Source organism: Prinia subflava, chromosome 19, assembly GCF_021018805.1.
Source record: "Prinia subflava isolate CZ2003 ecotype Zambia chromosome 19, Cam_Psub_1.2, whole genome shotgun sequence".
NCBI classification, from domain to species: Eukaryota; Metazoa; Chordata; class Aves; order Passeriformes; family Cisticolidae; genus Prinia; species Prinia subflava.
In genome coordinates, this window is record NC_086265.1 from 6,120,903 (window position 1) to 6,141,676 (window position 20,774).

At 45.2% G+C, this 20,774-nt stretch overlaps 1 protein-coding gene across 20 annotated transcripts in view; it reads left to right on the forward strand.

Moving 5' to 3' along the window:
* Positions 1–466: 466 nt before the first annotated feature.
* The window catches only part of FBRSL1 (fibrosin like 1), a 499,827-nt gene continuing 479,519 nt past the window's right edge, over positions 467–20,774 (forward strand). For 14 of the 20 annotated variants that reach the window (XM_063415673.1, XM_063415683.1, XM_063415669.1 and 11 more), the window contains exon 1: positions 762–1,156. In XM_063415673.1, coding sequence (XP_063271743.1) covers positions 863–1,156 — 294 coding nt within the window. In that variant the 5' untranslated portion in view covers positions 762–862. Of the gene's footprint in view, positions 1,157–20,774 lie in introns of all 20 variants that reach the window. The other 6 variants (XM_063415668.1, XM_063415674.1, XM_063415671.1 and 3 more) reach the window with 3 other exon arrangements.

Sequence of the window (20,774 nt, forward strand, 5' to 3'; positions counted from 1 at the left end):
GCCGCGGGCGGCCGGGCTGGGGCGGGCGGGCGAGCGCCATCCGGCAGCGGGCGGCGGCGGCGGGGGCGCCGCGCCGCGCCGGCGGGGGGCTGCGAGCCGCCGGCGGCGCCCGGCGAGGAGGGGTCGGCGGCGGCGGGCGGCGGCGGCGGCGGGCGGCGGCGGGGGCTGCCCAGGGATTGTCTCGCTCGTTCCGCGGCAAGAAAGTTGGGCGGCGAGCGCGGCGGCGGCGGCGGCCCCCCCGGCGGTGCGCGGCGGCCGGAGCGGGGCCCCGGAGCGGCGCTGCCCCCGGGGAGGGGGCGCCGCGCCTGGATTATCCCGAGCTGGGTCGAGCCTCCTGGATCTGCCTCTCTCCTCCGCGCCGAGTGAATCCGAGGTGTCCTCGTCCTGATCCAGATAAATCTTCCCCCCTTCTCTTTTTTTTTTTTTTTTTTTTTTTTTTTTTCCTCCCCTCCTCTTCCCGTCGTTGCTTTTTTGGGGGGGTGGGGGGAGGCGGGGGGTGGAAATTTGTCAAGGTCATTCCGTGGATTTAATATTTTTTGTGTGTGTGTGCCGCTCGCCCCACCGCCACCGCCACCCAGCCTTGCTCTGTGGATTATCATCGCCCTGGATCCGAGGCTCTGAACAGCAGGATTTTTGTTGTTGTTGTTGATTTTTTTTTTAATTATTATTATTATTTTTTAAGGGCTCCGGGGTTTGGAGAGGGGAAGCGGTGAGTTGGAGGGGGGCGACTTTTCTCTCCCCCCACGCCCCCCCCACTCCCACCACCCTCCCCCCCTCGCGCCTGGCCTTCTCCTATTCATTTTTTAAATTTTTTTTTGATTATTATTATTTAAAATTTTTAAAATTTGCTTCTTCTTCGGCGATGGATGGGAAAATCCGGCAGAGCCGGAGGTCGAGGTCGCAGCGGGACCGCGTGCGGCGGCGGGAGGCGGCGGCCCGCGACCCGCGGAACCAGAGCCCGTCCTCGGGCTCCGAGAAGGAGCCGAGCCCCGGCAAGGAGAACGGCGGCCAGAACTGCACCGCCCCGCGGGGCCCGCCGCCCGCCGCCCGCGCCGCCCGGCCCCCGCGCCGCCGCCGCCGCGAGTCCAGCTCCCAGGAAGAGGACCTGATCGATGGCTTCGCCATCGCCAGCTTCAACACCCTGGAAGCGCTGGAGGTGAGAGCGCCGAGGGGCTCTGCCCTCCCGCGGGGCGGGGGCTGGGGCGGCGGGGAGGGGAGGGGAGGGGGGGGGTGGTTGGAAGGGAAAAGGAAAGGGAAAAAAAAATTAAAAAAAAAAAAAAGGGTTTGAGAAAGGAAGCGCGGCGCTTTCAGGCTGCTGAATTTTGCAAATAGCAATTAACGTGCATTAATCCTGGTGTCAGCCCGGGGGGATCCCGGGGCTGCGGTCAGGAGGGTGCCGGGCCGGCCCCGGGGATCGCGGCTCCGCTGGCAACTTGCTGCCCCCCCTCCGTGCTCCTTCCCTCCTCCTCTGCCCGGCTCCGGCCGGTGTTCGCCATCACTTCGGGCCAGTCGAATGTTTGTTTGGGGTTTTAATTGGCTGCAAAATATTCCTGGCGTGTTGGGATGGTCCGGCATTATTGTGAATGGTGGAGCTTCCCCCCTCCCGCCCTCCTTCCTCCCACTCCCCCCTTCTTCCAGCTCGGGAGTTTGTGTTTGCATTGCCAAAATGTTACTTTATCTGTCTCCGGAGATTGTTAGCAAATGGCTAGTGTTTGACATTTTGTGGAAAAGAGATGTTTAAATGGATAATAATCCCTCGGTTGTAATTCCCATTTTTGAAGTAATTGAACAAATTCTTCATCTCTTGTTGACTGTACATATTTTTCTGGTGTTAATAGGCTGGCAAAAAATATTGCTTGTCTAACTTATTACAAACAATATTTGCTGAGCAAATACTGCCTGCCTTGTCTGAGCTAAGTTAAGCAGAGCAGGAAATTTAATATTTTCAGAGGGGCATTGACAAACTATGACTTTGGCTTTTGATTTTGGTTTTGTTTGTGTACACGGGGAAGAAGTGAGTTGTTGAGAGGAAGCACCTCAGAAGTTTCTTGTTGGGTGTAATGACTTGAATTCCCAGTAAATAGGAGCAATCCTGGTGCTTTTGCCCACTTTCTTCGACACACCATGGTGGAAAAGGTGGGCAAAGTTTTGGGTGCTCTCCCCACTTTGGATTTCCTGCCTCTCGTGTACCTGTTAACCCGTGTTACAGTAATGGAGAGTTCTGCACGGGCTCATGAATGCTCTGATTAGCCCTGGGCTCTTTAATGTCTTTGGCTCAGGCTCTGAGGTCCCATTTTGTTCGTGGGCTTTGCTGCTCCCCAGCCCACCCCTCCTGCCACGCAGGCCTCTGGTGGCACCCTGGTTGTTGGGACTTTTCTGCCTGTAGGACCAAAACAGAGTCCCAGAGATGGTCCCAATGTGCCCGTGGAGGTGTCAGCGGTGGCCTTGGCCACCTGCCCTGGTGTCAGGACCCTTGCTGGGGCAGCCAGGGCTTCTGCTCAGCAGGGACCTTTAGCCCAGTGGTCCCCGAGCAGCTCTGGGTTTGCGGGTGCTGCAGAGGGAAGAAGGTTTGTGTTCGCTTGGTGGTGGCTGTTCTTTGGCTTTCTGTGGTGTCATTTGTGGGGTGTTGTCCTAACAGGAAAGCCAACTACTTTGTGTACGCAGAACTGATAATGAGCGAGCAATCTGCTGTCGTGTGCCTCTAAACCAAGCCCTAGACCTGTCTGTATAAGCTTATTTTTTTTTTTCTTCGGCATGCTCTTAGTCAAATGTGCATCAGCAGATAGGTCCAATTAAACCCCTGAGTCTCTACTGAGCTGTCAGGGAAGAAAGTAAAATTCATCTTCCTGCAGAAATTTTCTACCATGATGAGCACATTATCAGGAAATAGAATTCAAATGATAGTGCAATCCCTCCAGGCTGACGGGGAAAACTCTGGGCTTTTCACATGGGATGAGCCTTGTTATTGAATCACCCAAACCTTGATAATAAGGTACACAAGGGTAGAAAGTGACCCTAAATATCTCTCATACTTCTGTTTGTGGAAGTACTTCTGTTTTTTCTTTAAAAAGAAAAAAATAATCCTTTACAAAATGATGCACTTTAAAATTCTTGCAAAAAACTTCAGTACCACCTGAAATTAACCCATTTCTACTATATTTACAAACCTGTACTAAAAGGCTTTCCTGAAATTAACTGATTTCTACTATATTTACCAACATGTAAAAGAACACCACCTGAAATTACCTGATTTATACTGTATTTACCAACAAGTTAAAAAACAACGTGTGCACCTCTGCAGCCATGGTGGTTGACACCTCAGAAGGAAAGGTGTGAGCAGAATTCACCTGTTTCACACCAACCAGGTGTGTTGTGTTTGAGGTTGTGTTCTTGGACATAATGAAGGTGTGCTGGGATTTCCTAAATCCCTGTAAAACTAGAAAGAAGAAGATACTCTACATTGTGTGGATTTTTCCCTTCAGCACTGTCTTGGACCATGAGTGATGTCTGGCAGATGGGATGCAGCAGCAGGGGAAGGGGATGGTTAAGGCAAAAGTACTTTAAAGCAGGAGATGCCCGTGGAAATTACTGAAATGGCAAGGTCATTTTGTGTGGTGTGAAGCTGTGTTCTCTGGTGAACTTGACTGCAACAGGTGGTTTTCTTCTGCTTTGAAGGAAATCTGTATTTTGGTGTACATTGGTTTTTTAAGAGGATTTAAAATCTGCTGTAATGCTTTTAAAAAACTAAATAAGGATTGAAACCTTCTATGCTCATGAGGGCGAGGAAAGTGTAGAAGCGAGTACCTGGCCTAGGGACAGTACTGAACTAAGAAAGTATTTTATTTAATTTTTTAATCCTAAAAGGAGCTTTTGTTGCCTATGTGCTAGCTCACTGTGGTGTTCTAGGTTGATTTGTTTCTTGATGTTACAATGATCTCTGATTATGTTTAATTGACTAACTAAGCCTTGGGTTTCCCCTTGGATGTGAAATTTCTCAGTGTTTGGGTAGAACTTAATGGTAGAATCATTTGGGAGAGGTAAGGTGGTTTTTGGTTTGTTTTTCTTTGTATCTCATCATATTGTGAATTCCCCTTCCCTGCTAAAGCAAATTCTCACCGCTGGTGTTCCTGTAAATAAAGGGTGCTTTCTAGAATAAATACATGTATTCTTCCTGTGTGTTGACCTGGGAGTATGAGTGGTTAAGGTTAGTACTGAGGGATGGCTTTGAGGTCTCCTTTAGCTCTCTGGTGTGAATTTTAAACATTTTGCATTTTAGCTCGTGTGGCAATGTTTCCTTTTGCAGTTGTCATCTGAAAATCATGTGTCTTATTTTGGTGATACTTGTGACTTGACTTATGTATCTCCTATGCTCCCATCTTCCAAATAAAGACTGAGTTGATTATATATATATATATAAATTAAGTTAAAAAGAAAAAACAAAAAGCCCCACAAACACACAAGCAGCAGCTTCTTTCTGTGTATAAGAAGTTCAGACTTCTCCTTTCTCTTCCTTCCCCTGGATCTTCCTGTAGAAATCCAGCTGAGGTTTCACACAGGATATTACTGATGTGTGTGTGTATAGTGGTGTTTTGCTTGGGGTTTTTTAGTGCCCAGCCACTCACCACGACTTTGGACTCAGCCTGGAAATGTAGTTTGCTCTGACCTCTTGGCTTGAGGTGGTCCGTGGCACCATCAGGTGCTGGTGCTGCCCAGGAGATGGGTGCTGTGCCAGGGTCAGGAAAGCTGGGCTGAGGACAGGGGGATTTCTCCCCGCCTTTCCGAAATGAATGGTGTGGATGTGAGCATGTGTGTATATTCATTACGTTCAGATGAAGCTGCTAATTATTCTTGAAGGTGATTGGTGAATCAGAGCGAGAGAATCTAAATGAGTGAGTCGGTAGTTGAGGGCTCTCTCTGATCATAGCTGTTCCTTTCAAGTATGAAAAACAGCGCTAAAAGGGAACTTCATCAGAATGTTAATGAATGCGATCTTTGAGAGCAATTGTTCTCCCAAAGTAGTTGAAAAGACAAGGGGTTGTGTTTTCTTTTTGGTTGTTGTTTATCATTTTTACAGATTCCAGCAAAGCTTTGGAGCTCTGAATGGAATTTTTAACTTTCTTGAGGGGTGTGTGTGTGTTTGTACGGGTTTTTTTGAGGACTGTTGAACCTGTTTATAGAATCTCGTGGAGAATCCGTGCTCAGATGTGTGTGGGGTGTTGTATTGTGCAGAAGCAGATCCCCGAGCTGAAAAGGAGCAGACCTTGACTCGCTGCACGTGGTGTTGGAGTGGAGATGCTGCCCTTACAAGCTGAGCTGGGGCCCAGCTGTGCCCCAAGGAGATTAATGCCTTACCCAGAGGTCTGGCAGTGCTGCCTCACAGTCCCTTCTCTGCTGTTTGTGCCTCAGTGTAGCAGAGTTTAGAAAGCCTATTGCTCCTAGTAGACTTCTGGACAAAATCCATAAGTTGTCCAGCTGTCATCTTGATAAAGCTGTTTTCACATGTGTGCTGTACACTGTCCTGTTACTGTTGTCCTGTTGGTCTGATCTCTCATTAATAGGAAAACCAATGTATTTAACTGCAGCTTCCTGTTCCAAAGGTTTTGTGATAGCTCCACTGACCTAGCAGTGTAACTTCTGATTTGTCACCATCTCTGTCTACTTTGCAGCTTGGATTTTTCCATAGCTAGCTTATGTTTTAAAACAAGTTCGTAGATATTTCAGTATTTTTTTCCTTCTACTTAATTGTCAAGTGATGGTGCATCAAGCTAGTGTTTCTGATGGCCAGTTATTCCTCTTAAAATGTGCTTTTAACCCCAGGAAAGCTAATGATTTTCTGGATGATGCTCTAAAGGCTCTAAATGCCTTTTGGTTTTCCTGAAGGCTTGCTAGTCTCCATTGATTTGTTCTCTTAGCCGTTGATTTTCTTCCCTTTTTTTTTTCTTTTTTTTTTGGTTCTTGTCTGAAGCAGGTACTTAAGGTATCTTAGTTGTTGTTGAGGAATCAGAGGTGATTAAAGCAGAGGGGGAGAGCTCTGGAAAGGCTGAAGTGTCTGCTCAGCTGGGCCAGGAGCTGAGGGGAGCAAGGTTCCCTGCACACCGTGGGGCTGTGGTAAGGAGGGATCCAGCTCTTCTGCTGGATGGGGAATTCTCTGCCTCATCAGGGAAACCTGCCAGGATTAAAAGAGTGATGGGGTGCATGGCAAGTCCAGCCCCTGCCTGAGGCCATCCCTGCAGCCACGGTCAGGGCACCTTTGGTGCACAGAAAGTGGCTGCAGGGGTGTTGGAGAGAGGAAATTGCTTGGAAATCCCAACCAAGCTCAGGGGTCACCCTCATCCCTACTTGAGGTTTCATTTTTAACTCAAATTGCCCTTGATTCTGTCTGTCTGGGTGTTTTGAGAGATCTCTTAATATCCTGCCAAATTTTCCAAAGTAGTTTTGCATAGTACAACTGCTCAGGCTTTCTTGAGCACTCTGAAACCTGGGGCAAAACATGAGGTGAAGTTTGCTGAAATGTCAAGTAGACCAACCATCACAGAGAAATTCAGAACATATATTTAGTTTTAAAATCAATTCGAATCTATAATATTTAAAAAAATGAGGTACTCCATTGCACAGGTAAGATTTTGTTTTTGTAATGAAAGGGATGTAACAGAATTAGTGTTCCACTTCACTCAGATAATAAATGTTTACTTGCAGTAGTGCATTTGACCTCATGCCTAGTAAGAACTGAAAACTTTACTGTCCTCTCAGTATGCTAAGAAGATGCACTTTTTATCGTTTAGCTCAGTTATTTCACAGAATGAGACTGTCACAATGTTACTTTCTGGGAAAATAACAGTGAAGAAGGGAGCTGGGTAGGATGAGATCAGTCTGGTGTTTCTTCTTGTTTCTTTGGTAGTCACTGCTTGCTCTGCAGAAGGGCTGGTGGTCATGCAACTGCACTTGTGAAAAATTAATTTCAGTAATGAGATGCAGTACTGGATACACATTGATGGAAAGGTTTTGGGTAGTTTGGTTATTTACCTTTTTGCTTCCCTGCTTTTTTGGGGTGAGGTGTGAAATTCTCCAGGCACAGCCTCAGCAGGCTGCTCCCCTGTCAGGCTTTGCATGCACACAGATCCCAAACTTGTGTGCACCTTGTCTGGGTGGAGCACTGTCAAAATGTGCTTATTGCTTCAGCTTCTCCAGTGTCTGGCCTTTATCCTGGTGTGCAGGTCGTGGAAATAGTGTGTAGTTTGTGGTGCTGCAGTGATTGCTTGAGAGAGAACAGTATCAGCAGAACTGAAATGTTGTTTCCTGCTTGGTGCAGTTTGTTTGTTGTTTTTTTAATAAAGATTTGAAATACAGTGCGTAGGGTGTGCATCTTGGTATCGGTTGTAGGTGAACATCCAGCTCTAAGTGAGAACAATTTCCAATTCACTGCACTTTAATGCCTCCAGTTTATCATGGTAAATGTATAAAAGAGTTTTATGTAGGTGAAGTGTCTCTTTCTGTTTAAATATCTCCTGGCTCTTACTGTGTTCAGCACAGCAGGGGCTGTGACTGTTCCAGCCATGCTCTTCAGAGAGAAAAGAGCTGGAGCACAGTGTTACCAGCCCTGGTCCATCTCCTTGAGAAATAGCCTCTTTTTCAAAACTAATGAACTATTAAAAACACTGCTCTGATGCTGAGAGAAGAATCAGTCTTTAGGTTCTTAATCCAGAAGCATTTAAGATGGAGGCGAGGGTTAACCAGCTCCCGAGCCGCCCAGGCAAAACCGACCTGTGTGTAGTTGTCAGTCCAGTTCCTCTGGTGCAAGAGTTGTGAAAGCTGGGCAGGTATGAACTGCACCAGCTGTGGGGCTCCCACCTGCACCAGGCAGGCCAGCAGTGAGCCCCAGAGACAGGCAGAGAGGTGAGTGTCACCCTTTGCAGGTTAATTATTTTGTACCGAGTGGCTGGATGTGAAGTGCAGAATTACCTGGCTGGCAGGAGCACAGGGGCAGATGTGTGCACAGGGCTTGGATGATCCAGGATGAATGGAGAGTGTTTCCTTTGTAGCTCTGTCTTGCTTGGAGCCAGAAAGGGACTGAACTTGAACAAAAGTTGCATCTGCAAGGTCAGTGGTTGGCATGGATAAGGGGATTGAAGGGATCAAAATTATTTCCCTGCGCCACTGGCTGCAAAACATGGGCTTATGGCACCATTCCTGTCTCTCCCTTTGTGCTCAAAGCAAAGCTTTTCTAATCTTGTGCTGGCTATCTATAGTGCCACACAAACGTGGCAATTTGAAGTTAAACGTTCTATTTTGAGGGCTGCCGTGCACGGTCGGCAGGGTGAGGAGCTGTGCTTGGGCTCCTCTCCTCTGCCCACAGCCTGCCCTGCCCTCTGCTCTGCACAGGTTGTCATTGTGAGGAATTCAGAAAATACATATGCATGATGCTGTTGTGTCTGTAGTCTGAATTTGAAGCTTATAGTGTTTGTGGTTTGATATCATTGTGTTACCTTGCCCTTCACCAGATGTTCTTTCTAGCTTCATAAAAATAAAACAGTAATTGTTAGGGGTTTTGCTTTTTCCACGCCATAATTTTAAATATAGATTGATTTTCTCTGATGCTGGGGTGTCCCTGACCTAACCTGTACTTAGTGACGAGATGCTCAAGTTAGGAGGAAGCGTGCAGCCCAGGTTGGGAAACAAATGGTAATTCAGAGCTGCTGGCTGCTGAAGGACACCCAGCTCGTTCCTTTAACCCCTCCTGTTGCTTAGTGAAGCTGCAGCTTCTTTCCTGGGAGCTCTTATTTGTAGAGAGGAGCGAAAATCTCCTAAGAGTTTCAAGGAAAGCGATGTCTCTAAGCTTACAATGACATCAAGTGCATCAGGTAATAAAATGCATTATTGCTGTTGATGTTTTGGTGGCTCTTAAATGTCTCTTCTCTGGAAGAGGATGTTCAGGCTCTTAACTCCATTTAGCCTGAGCACATACCTGCACTCAGGGGGAGTGAGACTCTGGATGGTGTGCAGCTAAGAGATGTTTATGGAATCAGTCAAACTTGATATAAAATAATTATGATGTTTTGACATCTTGTTAATAACTTGCAGCCATTGGAAGAAACGGAATTATGGCATCCTCAGTCCTTGATGGAACCTTGGCAATTCTTTCAGATTGTAAAATTAAAGAAAAAATGTGAAAGCCATTAAAATAGTTGGATGTGGTGCCTGGGAAAAATGATGGGCTGCTTAATTGAAAAAGTGCTTCATTCCAATTGAAGTTCATTCCAGTTCAGTTCTGCCCATTTCTTTGCATCTGTAATGGAGAAGGAAAAGGGCTGATTCCCCCAAAATCTGTCTGAGGGTGTTTTGGGTGTCACTTGATTCTTCATCTTATCTGTGAACGAAGTGGTAGGAAATCCTAGCGAGCATTAGACATGAGAGAAAAGTCTTGTCACCTGTAATGACTAAAATCCCCTGAAGTGTTGCCAGCGTGTACTTTAGGAATCATATAATTATATGATTATTGAAAGAGACATAAAAGACCTCATGGCAAAAACCTTAGAAAGGGGGAGGGAGGGAATCCGTATGCAAATGAAGATATGCAGAATTTGCTGTCTCTTTTTTTTTCCCTAGTTATTTTTCAGTCCAAAGCTCAGTAATTGCTTTTATGGGGATTACTTAATAAAACTGGGGCATGCAAAGGAGGGAGAAATTGTTTATGCCGAGTCACAGGGCTGGCTTGGAGTCCTACCGAGTTGGAGTAAAAATGAATTTTTAAAAGTAAAACTGCAAAGCGGGTTTTCTGCTAAGAGAAAACAGCTATTTGTTGAAATGTTATCCTGCAATAAAAGTGTTTTGTGGTCTGGCGGTTAAGCAGAGGGGTCCGGAAGCTGAGATAACGGGGTTTTCTTTCTGACTCCGCCACAAGTTTCCTCTCTCCAAGCTCTGGGCACGTCCTTTCATCAGTGCCTGTGTCACCCTGGCTGTGCCACTGCTGGGTGCCTGGTGGGAGCTGGATGTGCCACTCAGGGAAACTCCTGTGACGTGGGGGAACCATCTCAAACCTGACGTGCGGGCTGTGTTTGCGCAGGAGGTGTGGGAGAGCCTCTGACGTCAAAATCTCCTTGTGCAAGTGAAATGTTTCTGCTCTGCCCCACGCCAGATGTGTGAGAGGCTTTCTTGTGGCGTGTCCTGAGCAGTGCCATGCCCTGCTCTGGGCACTGCTGATGGTGCCAAGTGCAGCCTGAGATTTTCCTGATCTCTGGTTCTCAGAGCTAAAATACAGACCTTGACTTAGGGCTCCTTAAGTTCCCCTAAGCTTCATCAGTCTTTCCTGATGCTCTGGATTTACTCTCTTGCTTCTCATAGCAGCACTCGTTCATGCATTTACTAGGAAACTCTCCTGATGCAGAACAGACATATCTCAAGAGAGGTTTTGTTGCAAGATAGGCAAAAACCACCTTCCATTTTTTTCTCTGGCTTAACTAAAGCACACTAAAAAAAAAAAAAAAAAAAAAAACCCGTCATACTGCTATTAGTGTTGAGTTACTGAATATTTTGCAAGATCTCCCCAGGAAAGAACACCAGCACTTAACTCTGGTATTCTAGTTTGGCACTGACTAGCACGAAGTTCTGATACGAGTTTGCTGCTGCGATTTTTAGCTGAAAATGACAATGGTTTTCCAACCAGATGGATTTTATAACTTGCCTGCCATCAGCTCATCCATCAAACTCCGCAGAGATCTGTGCGTTCGTGTCAGCGTGCACATGGCAGTGTTGTTGATTACATCAGACAAACTGATAACTCTCTTGGAGCCCTGTTCCCACTCCCTGGGCAGCCCCTGGGGTGGGTTTGGCAGTGGGGGGAGCGGGTGGGGGTTTGTTCTCAGCCCGTCCCTGCAGGTTCTCACTGGCTGAGCTGTGTCCCAGCCCCTGTCCGTGGCTCTGGAGGTGGCTGCAGGGTCTGTGTAACTTGTGGGGGAGTGGATACAGGCTCTGGTGTTTCCAGTGCTGTTTGTGTTGGGCAGAGGGGTGATGGAGCACAGGTGGGAGCCTCTGGGCTGCACAGGGTCTGGAACTTGATTTCACACAGCTCCTGCATACTCATATGTGACTTTTCATCCACGTTGCTGGATGATGTTAAGTCACACAGGGTGTGTGACTTGGAAATTGGAATTTTAGCTGCAGCCAGGCAAAAGTGCTTACAGGACTCAATCAGAAAAGGTTCCCATGCTCATGACAAAGTCACCTGTACACACCTTTTAGGCTTTTTGTAAGGAAAGATGCTCTTTTTAGCATCTGTTGGATAGAGGAGTCCTATGTTAACATCAGGCTCATTTGCCCTGGTTAGAAAATGACCCTGTGTCTTGGCAGGTGTAGGACAGGCTGTTTCCAAACCAGAGGTTGTGGAACTGCTGTAGAGGGGCTGTGTCAACTAATGTAAACTCCCGGGTGGTACCTCAGACAAACAGCTGTATCTTGCTAGGTTCCCAAGAATTATTTTTGATGCTGATTTTTGTGGGGGGGCAGGGGAAAAACAAAACAAAAAATAAACAAAAAAACCCACCCCAAAACCCCAAACAACACCAGTTTGCACAAGCTGTTTCCAGAGAGAGCATCTTTGGTTTCTTACCTTCAGCTGTGTTGTGTCCTGAGAAACACATGGATGGCTTGTGGAGTCTCTGGGTGTGTTGCCTGGTTTTCCTCTGCCCAGGAGATGCTCAGGGTTTATAATTATAAAGGTCTCTGAACACTGTGGCTCCACCTGGATTGTGAGGTTATTAATGTTATTTCCCGTGACTATTGCAAGGTGCTGCATTGCTCAGGTGGAGCAGGCGTGTGTGGGTTTCCAGGGGAGGCTGTCCAAGCTCTGCTTTCCTGATCAGCGCTTCCTGCTCAAAATACATCTGTGGATTTTCTTTACCACTGCCAAAATAAATGCTGCAGACAATCCAGGGCCAGGAATGTCATCATCATCAGGTTACTGAGTTTCTGCCTGAAGGTCAGCTAACTGTGACTGCTACTAAATAGCTGTTTGCTGATATGTTGTCTGCAATCATACACCACGCCTGGTGGCACGTTTTCAGTGGAGTTTTGGCATGCAGCAGTGTGGCCCAAACAGGGGCATGTTTGATGATACTTGTAATGTTGATACAACCTGCAAAGATACTAATTTGACCTTAAAAAGGACAGAGTATAAACTGTGAGTGTTTATCTGTGTTAAGTACCATGTGCAGGCCATCCAAAATCAAATTAATTTGTTTTGCTGTCCTCCTGTGCTGTGGGATGGGGTCAGCACCCGGGGTGGTCGTGAGCAGCATGGTGAGATGCTGTAATGCAGAGCATGTGTCAGCATCAGGGCTGGTAAAGGGGCAGCTTCTGCTGTTCCCTGCTGGCAAATAAAGCTTGTCTTCCCTTGGGGTGCTCCTTGATTTGTTTTTTTTTTTTTTTTGTACTTCTGGTTATCTGCTAGTTACCTGCAGGTGGATTTTCACTGTTCAGTGCACTTACTTGGCAAAAAGGAGCAGGCACTGAAGAGGGGGAATAGATTTTTGTCTCAAGCAATAAATGAATTTTCCTTGTTCTTTTAGATCTTCCTCCTTTAGTGCACATGTGTGTTAAAATTCCCATTCCCTGTTTATATATGTTTAACAGATGAAGTCACTGGTGTTTTTTTCCCAGTATTACCTTTACAATGTTCCGAACATAAGCAGAATGTGATTATTCACTGAGTCTCTGCTGAATACTGTAGGAATAATGAGTCTGTGCCTAAAGCATAAAGCCAGACACATAAAGCATGCCAATAAGAATACAGACATGGGGGAAAAATGCAAAGTGTCGCTTCTTTTACCGATTTTACTGGAGCATGCCAGTACTTATTTTGAGTTAGGAGGAGATTAATCATGATGTAAGACTGGTATTTTGATGTGAGGGAGCAGAAAGTGGGGAGAGTGTGGGGTTCCCTTCTCACCATGGCAATCTGTGTTCTCTGGGGAGCGTGACAGCTCCCAGCAGTGCACTTTAACTGGTGTGCTTCTGGAAGTGTGAAAACATGGGGGGGAAATAAATCACCTGGCTTTGTGTCTTCATGGGAATCAAGCCTTTTCAAAAAGAGTAAATTTTGCTATCTTGCAGTGTATTCCTCATGCTGGTGAAAGGAACAAAAATAAGCTGTGGAGGTTTTCCCACCTGGTGCATTGACAGACATCCTGTTGGTTCTGCCTTCCCAGGCAGCTGCCAGACTAGAAATTTTGGAATGTCTTTTTGCAGGGACTTTTCAAGAAGGTCAGAATTTGGGTTGCAGCTGAATCAAAGTAAAACCTTTGCTGTGATGTGCAGAAATGTTTTTAGACTTCCTTGTTCTTCTAATGATATGTTGCCAAGCTTTAAAGTTGAATGAACTTGAAATATCACCTGTGCTTAGCAGCATTTGGACTTTGCTTTCCACTTCCTTCAGCCTCAAAAAAAAAAAAAAAAAAAAAAAAAAAAAAAAAAAAAAAAAAAAGTGTCCTCTTTAGACTATGGCCACTGAAATGGTGTTTGTCTCTATTGTCAAAAAAAATGAGAATCTGACTGCCTAATTACCCAGTGCTGCTCCTTTTAGTTTTGAAAGTTCATCCTTTGCCCCTGCTCTTTTTAAGGTAGATGTTCTAAACAGCAACTAAAATGTGTGTCTAAAAGACCTAATTAATGTTGATATTTCAATATCTGAACTTATAATTTAGCTTTTTAAATAGGGCACCTGGGTATCAGCACTAAATATGAAGAAAATTGAATCCATCCTAAAAGTGAGTGCATGCAATTTTAACTGGGGGTGGGGGAAGAAACAACCCTAAAACTTCAGCCTGAAATATTTTTTGGACACTGCTTGTTTGGGCACACTTTATTTGTCCCTGAGAGGGAAGAGGAAAAATGGTATTTAATTAATGCTTCAGTAGTACCACTCTTACTTAGCTTTAAGGTTTTAGAAAAATTTGCCTGAGCCAAGTTGTCCTGGCCAACGTAGATATCTGTTTGGTTGATATTTTAAGTCTGATACAGCATTGTTCACACCTTCTTGGAATGTAATACAGGAATAAACAGGAAACCCAATCTCCTTAGCACCCTGAGTCGCACAGACAGGCCGTGCTCTGAGACAGGGATTTATTTCATGCATGGTGGCCTAGACACGAAACAAATGTGTAGAAAAGGGAATTATGTAGAATTGAAAGTGACAATTATGCAAACATTCCAGTTGAGGAAGAAGTAAATTCTCTTTTTCCGTGTGCTCAGCTTCAGAGCTAACAAGCAGCCTCTTGGGGGTTTTGCTCTGTGTGTTTGTATCTGTCATATCTCTCTCATCTCGCTTGCTTCTTGTTCCTTTTTTTTTTTTCTTTCCCCTGGTTTGACCTTATTTTCCCTTTTGTTCCATGGAGTCATTCAATCTTTGTACTGCCGGGTTTGTTTACCTTGCCAGAGGAAAATGTTAGCACCCTTCCATTTAGGAGCCCGGGCTGCTGTGCTCGGTCCCTTGCAGCCCAGCACTGTGGCCTTCACTCCCTGCCCTGCACAGGAACATGGTGACTGATGGCATCCAAATCCCTTTATTCAGTTGTTTTTTGGCTTTTAAAGGGAGGAGAAGCTGGTGAGAGAAGAAACAAGCTGTGAAAATAGCTCTGTGTTTAGATGGACACCCTTTTGCAAAGCTAAACAACTTGATCTTCCACGCTGCTGGGTAATTCCCACCCTTGCAGAAACAGGGGGAGAATGAGCAGGGAGCTGGGGCTGTGACCACTTTAATCTGACATAAGTACGTGTTTTTGCTGAAGGGGATGGTCCTTTCCTGCCTTGGCTGCTTGTCCCTATTACCTCCCTTGTGCCAGTGCTAGCATTTATGCTGCCAGGAAAACTTAATTCCCTGGTTCCCTGATCTGGCTCGCTGCACAGCCACGGAATGCCCTTCTGGCACGGGGCAGGAGGGACACAGGGGAGGAGGGGATGCAGAGCAGATGTGTATTGATTAAAGAAACCTTCCAAATATGGCCTGAGCCTCCGGAGCAGGATTACAGCTACATGTTCTTTCTGTGTTTTAGGTCATCTTCCAAGTCCACTGGAATGGGGAGTGTAAAATGATGGTTGTGCTGGAGTGACTCTGGTCTTGGTTAAGCTTCTGAAGTTGGTCATATATGGGGTAGTGGGGAGTGGCTGAGGGTAAAAGGGATTACTGGGAAAGATAAAACCTCACGTGCAAGTTAATTGGCTGAGAACACAGTTTCTACCTTATTTTCAGTGATTAGTTTCAATGTGACAGGGAGAGAGAAGAGACAAGCTTTTTTGTGCTTGGCTGGTTGCTCAGGGTAGAGGAGGTATCTAACCCTTTTGATGGCAGAAAGTTGAAAGCAGTTCAGTCTGTAAATGGTATTTGTAGCTCTGTTCACACAATTCTTCCTTTTTAGCCTTCTGTTCTTTTTTTCTCCTCCTGTTTTTCTTCCTGTACTATATCCTGTGCATGCGTTGTATTAAGGAGAAGCCTGTATTGGATATTAAGTCCAAAGAGTGGGGGAAGAAGGAGCTCTTCTAATCAGTGTCATTTTCTCAGCTGTAATCCCACAGAGGGATTGAAGAAAGTGTCGGGAGGATAAGATCAGTGTTTGAGCCCAGCTAAATGCTGGCTCTGCTGTGTGAAAATGGCTTTAATGGAGCTTGGTTGTGTGGGAGAAAATTGCACGTAAATTGTGCAAATTTCTAAATAAAAAGCATTTAATTGTGCTAAGAGAGGGGGAGGGCCCCTCTTGTGTGCACACTGGAGACTTCAGTGAGCATAAGTAACCTCTGTGGCACAGCAGTCATTGACCTTGTCAGGCCCTGCCACCGGAGGTCATGTGTGGTGAAGTGGGTTGCCACAGGGGATTAGCACATCTGGGCAGAGGGGTTTTTCTTTCTGAAACGCCAAAAACCATCTCCAGCAGGGAATGCCAGGAGTGAGGGGATGGGGAGGCACCTGCCAGAGGAGCAGGGGAGAAACCTGTCTGGAGCCAGGGGCTTTCTTGGCCCTCACTGCAAGAGAAGGAGCACTTGATTACACCATGGATTCCCAGTTCCAGTGAGGACAAGGTGGTCTTGAGATTTAACCATAAAACCCCACAAACTTGCCTTGGTAATCTCATAATTAAATGCTTTAGTACAGAGAGCTGACATTTTGCCCAGATTTCCCTTATAGTTTTGCATGCACAAATGTTCCCTTATAGTTTTGCATCCTACCTAGAGCAGTTAGTTTGGTATGAGAGGTACTGTTTGATGCAGGAAGGAGGCTGATATGTTAATTTACTGGGCTGAAAATATGCAGAGGATGATGTTTTGTTACAAACCTCAGAAGGAATGAGTGGTGTATCGGCTCCCATGTAAGATTTCACAATTACTGTGTGAAGATATTAGGCCCAATTCACAGATGGTAGTGTCTGAAGTACAGGGAAAACAGATAATTACTAGCAACTGATCTGTTTGCTCTGTGCCTAAAGGAGAGAATATTTAAGGCTGGCTTTCCTGCTTGAATGAAGTGTTTATTAGAAGGCTTGATGCCATGGCATCTTTGAAGGCTAAGCATTGCAGTGTCATATTTTATACAGCGCTGTTCTGCTTTGCCTCCTGTATTCTTTACAATTCTGCCTTAGTTGAATTAATGTCATACCCCAGGAAGAGGATATTAAAAGAAAATTACCAATACTTCTAGCAGCAATAGTTGGTATCTTAATAGGCAGAAGGGGCATTAAAGCTGAAGCTCTCTGGTCTTTGTTTGCCAGTAAAGGACATCATTTGTCACTGATGCCCCATCACCTCCTGGATGAGGAGAGATGATAATGCTCTGCTCCTGGCTTGGTTGTGAGCACCTGGAATGAAGCTGTAGATGGTTGTAGTTATTAGAAGACTGGGTGCTGATGGGGTTTGATATTTGTGCTAAATTTTTGCTAGGCAGGAAAATGAGAGTTGTGCAAATAAACAAGTTATAGAAAGCGCTGTCTGAACAGCATCAGGAAAATTATGCTGAAGGTTCCTTGTTGGAGGTTCTCTGTTCAGGAGGTTCAGGCTCACGAGTGGTGCTGGTGACACCATAGACATGCAGTCCATGCTGGGGTTTTCAGCACTGGTGGCTTCTCAGGCTTCTTCAGAGGTTGCACAGTTCCTACTAAGAAGAGTTCAAGACTGCTGGGCATGGGTGGTTTTTTACAGTCACCTTTAGGAGCTGTGCCTTGACTTCCTGCCAGGAGCTGTGGGGCACAGCTGAAGGGCTGGACCTGTGTCACAGTAGTGGTGGAGATCTGGATGCAGCCTGGGGTCTCCTGTTTCAGCACTTACTGTACCATATTGCATCTGAAATACCAGGTTGGACTCGGAGAATTAAGTGGCGCAATTATGAAGCGGAGGAAAAAAAACCCCTACTTATGTGGTGGCTGTGATAAATTAGTCATTTTGTACCTCCAAATAGCCAATTATTCCTCTGACTGGCTTTTATCTGACCAATTTGCATGTGCAGTCATGGTAACTGGTTTGCAGATTAGGTGCAGAATTTCATGTGGATCTGATGTTGCGTTTTCGTCTTGCTCCCTTGCAAAATGCATGGATGAGGGGTTCTGTGTAACTCATTACTGTCAGCTGCTTTGTTTTTTCACTCTCAAAGCTTCTTCAGACTTGAAAGAAACAAGATGGCTCACTCTTGTAGCTTGGTGGGGTTTTTTTTAATATTGGACAAGACGATGTAAAGTGGTCCCAGCTCCATAGAAGCTGCAGCACAGATTTCATTTGTATCGGCGTTCTTGGCTGCTGCACCTTTTGAGAACACATTGTTTCAGGGCTGGGAACTCACTGGAGCTGCAGGGTATTTCAGAAAATATGTGAAAGGAGACAAATTTAAAAAAGCTGAAGGAAAGAAAGAAAAACGAACTGAAGCAGCTTAAAGTGACCAGGGGTGAAATGGTGCCTTGCTGAAGGAAGTGTCAAAACTCTGTTTTCTCTGGTGCCAAATTGCCATGGCTGCTCTCTCATTTTGATCTGAAGCTGAAAATTAACAAATGGTAGTATATTTAATATTGTACAACCAGAGAGCTAAGTGAAGTCTTAATTTGAAGGATATTAATTATTCAGGTAGCTGAATTTTGCTAATAGGTTACACATAAGCTCTGTTTCTGTCAAGGATTTGTGTCAATTTAGCGTGCTGCGGACTTTGTGGAATCTCTGATATGAACAGTCTTTGAAGTGGAGAAATGGTATAAAATATTTGCCAACAGCCACTCAGCTTTTTAAAGCTTCATTTCCTTCAAATAAGTCAGCCTTTTTTAAAAACCAAACAAAACTGAGTTACAAGTACAAGAATAAGATGTTTTTTCAAAAGCTGGTGTTTTTTATATAGGCTCCAGCAATGCAGCTGTAGTTACCTTGGTCTCCAGTGCTGCTAAAGACAAATTAAGCTAATAAAACAGTATCTTGCAACATCATAACAAATAAATGGGCTAATCTGTATGCAAGTTTCTTGCCACACCAAATTTAAACTGCTTGAGTGTTTCCTCTTATGGTGAGAGGTAGAGGTTTTTAGAAACATAACCTTTTCAAGGGTCTGTGGAACAATGCCTTGTCAATCATTCACTATTTAGGGATTGAAGATTGCATGGTAAGAAGTATTTTGAGGAAATTATGTGTTTATTTTCTTGTGACAGCTTCATTTTAAACTGAAGGCAGGTTCCAGGGAGGCAGCTGTATCCACCTGCCTGGTGTTACCCAGCTTCACTGGGAACTGAAGGAGTTCCCTGGTTTCCATCGTGTCCCAGCTATTGTATGATCAGTATAAAGTGTATGTGGGTGCACATCCATGTGGGAGCAAATGTGTTTTCTCTCCTCTATGTGTTTAAAATAGTTGGACCTGTCTTAGGTTGCTTGTAAACTCCTGCTTGTTCTTTTGCCTGTTCTTTTGGATTGACCACTCATGGCGCTCTATATTTTTTTTGAGTAGAGCAGCACCTGTGAAGTGTCCTGGTCTTGCATAAAGCCTTCTATTAAAATAATTGCAGGTGCACGAGCACCTAGTTTTAAATTCTCTGAGCTGTTTAAACTTGTGAGTTTTTTCACATCCTGCTTATTGAATTATCAGGGTGTAAGTTTTATTAAAACTGGGTGTGAAATTTAATTTTTGCAAATAATTTTCTCTGCAGTAGCTGCTCAAGAGCCCTTCCAAAGTACTTACAGCACAGCTTGGGGCAAAGCTGGAAAAATCAGAGTTGAAAATTGGGGCACGTCACTTTCCCCCCTGTCTAGATAAGTTATTTAATCTCTGTCCCTCTGTTTCTTCTGTAAAACAAGGATAACTTATCTCCTGGTACTTTACTGCTTAGGAGTTGTAAACCCTGCAAGCAGGATCTTTTTGATAGGGAGTGCATTAAGATAAAAGTACACGGTGTTTTGTTCTGAAGAGTTTGAGGATGAAATTTATAGGCAACTGTAAGCTGCATGTTTGCTTATGATAAAATTGGGAGATGAAGTATAAAGGAACAGACACTGGTACTTGCAGCTTTACAGTACAAACAGCCTCTTGTTTGTGGTGATAAAGGCAAGAAATCCAGTGTATTCTACCAGCTACAAATAGCTGCATGGCGTAGAGCTTTTCACTCTGTAAAAATGCTCTTTTTCTCATTCTCAAATCAGTCTCTCAGCTGTTCCTGCCAAAAGGTCCTCTCTCCACTTGTTTAGTGACTGTGAATTTTTGTTACTCTAACAGTAAAAAGCATCTTTCGCTGCTGAACGTCCTTCAGCCATTGCTGTTCTCTCCTCCCCCTCCCTTTTCTATATTCTAAGGATTTAGTTTGTGAAATTCCCCCCAATCCTTCGGCTTAATCAGCTGGAAAGTGCAGACAGCAGCCTGGCAAGGCAGTGGGTTGCTCTGGATGATCATCCTTCCCCCAGCCTCTGTTGCCTGGCCCTGCTTGGTTCTGCCAAGGGGTGGATTGATGGCTCTGGAATCGCGCCGGGGTTGCTGTGGCACGTGGGAGCCCTGCAGAGCTGCCCAGAGCACAGCCCTTCCTGCATCTGCCCCTGGGATTTGTCTCATCCTCTGCAGTAGCAGCCCTGCTGGGTTTTCCACCCCACCCTCCAGCTCTTCTGGATTTGGTGTGAATACTTGGTAAGGGGATGAGGTTTGTGTGAATGATGAAGAATTTTGGAGAGGGAAATTGGCTTGGTAGTCTTGAGGATATGATTTTATAACTAATAACTGGAGAGGTCTCTTTGCTTCTCTCTGATGGATCCACGGTCTTAAAGCTTTTTGGCAACAGGATTCAAAACTGGTATTTAATCTTTGACAAGGGGAAAGATGAAAAACTGAAAAATCATTTCTCCTTATGACTGTACATTTAGATATTTCTGGATGTGTGTCTGTGGGTTGTTCTTCATTCCCAGCCCCTTCCACAAACACAGCTCATCATCCTGTGCCATTGAGCATTCCCTTGTGGTTTTGAGCCAAAAAATCTCAAAGGCTTTTCATGGCTGCATAGGAGACTTTTTAATAATAGTGGGCCACTGGGACAGGTGTCCTTGAAAGCTCTTCAATGGTGGATCAAAATCTAAATGAAAATTAAAAAAAACCCAACTGATAACACCCAACCTCAAACCTACCCAAATTGTGTAGTGCATGTAGTGAAGACTGTGAGCCATTTGCTTCCCCAGAATTCACACTGGTGCTCTGTTTAACCTTTGATGTGGGTTAAATACCCCTAAGAGAGGTTGTCTAGTACAAGCCTTAGATCTTGCATAATGAGCAAATCATAGTTTAGGCAGGTATGTGA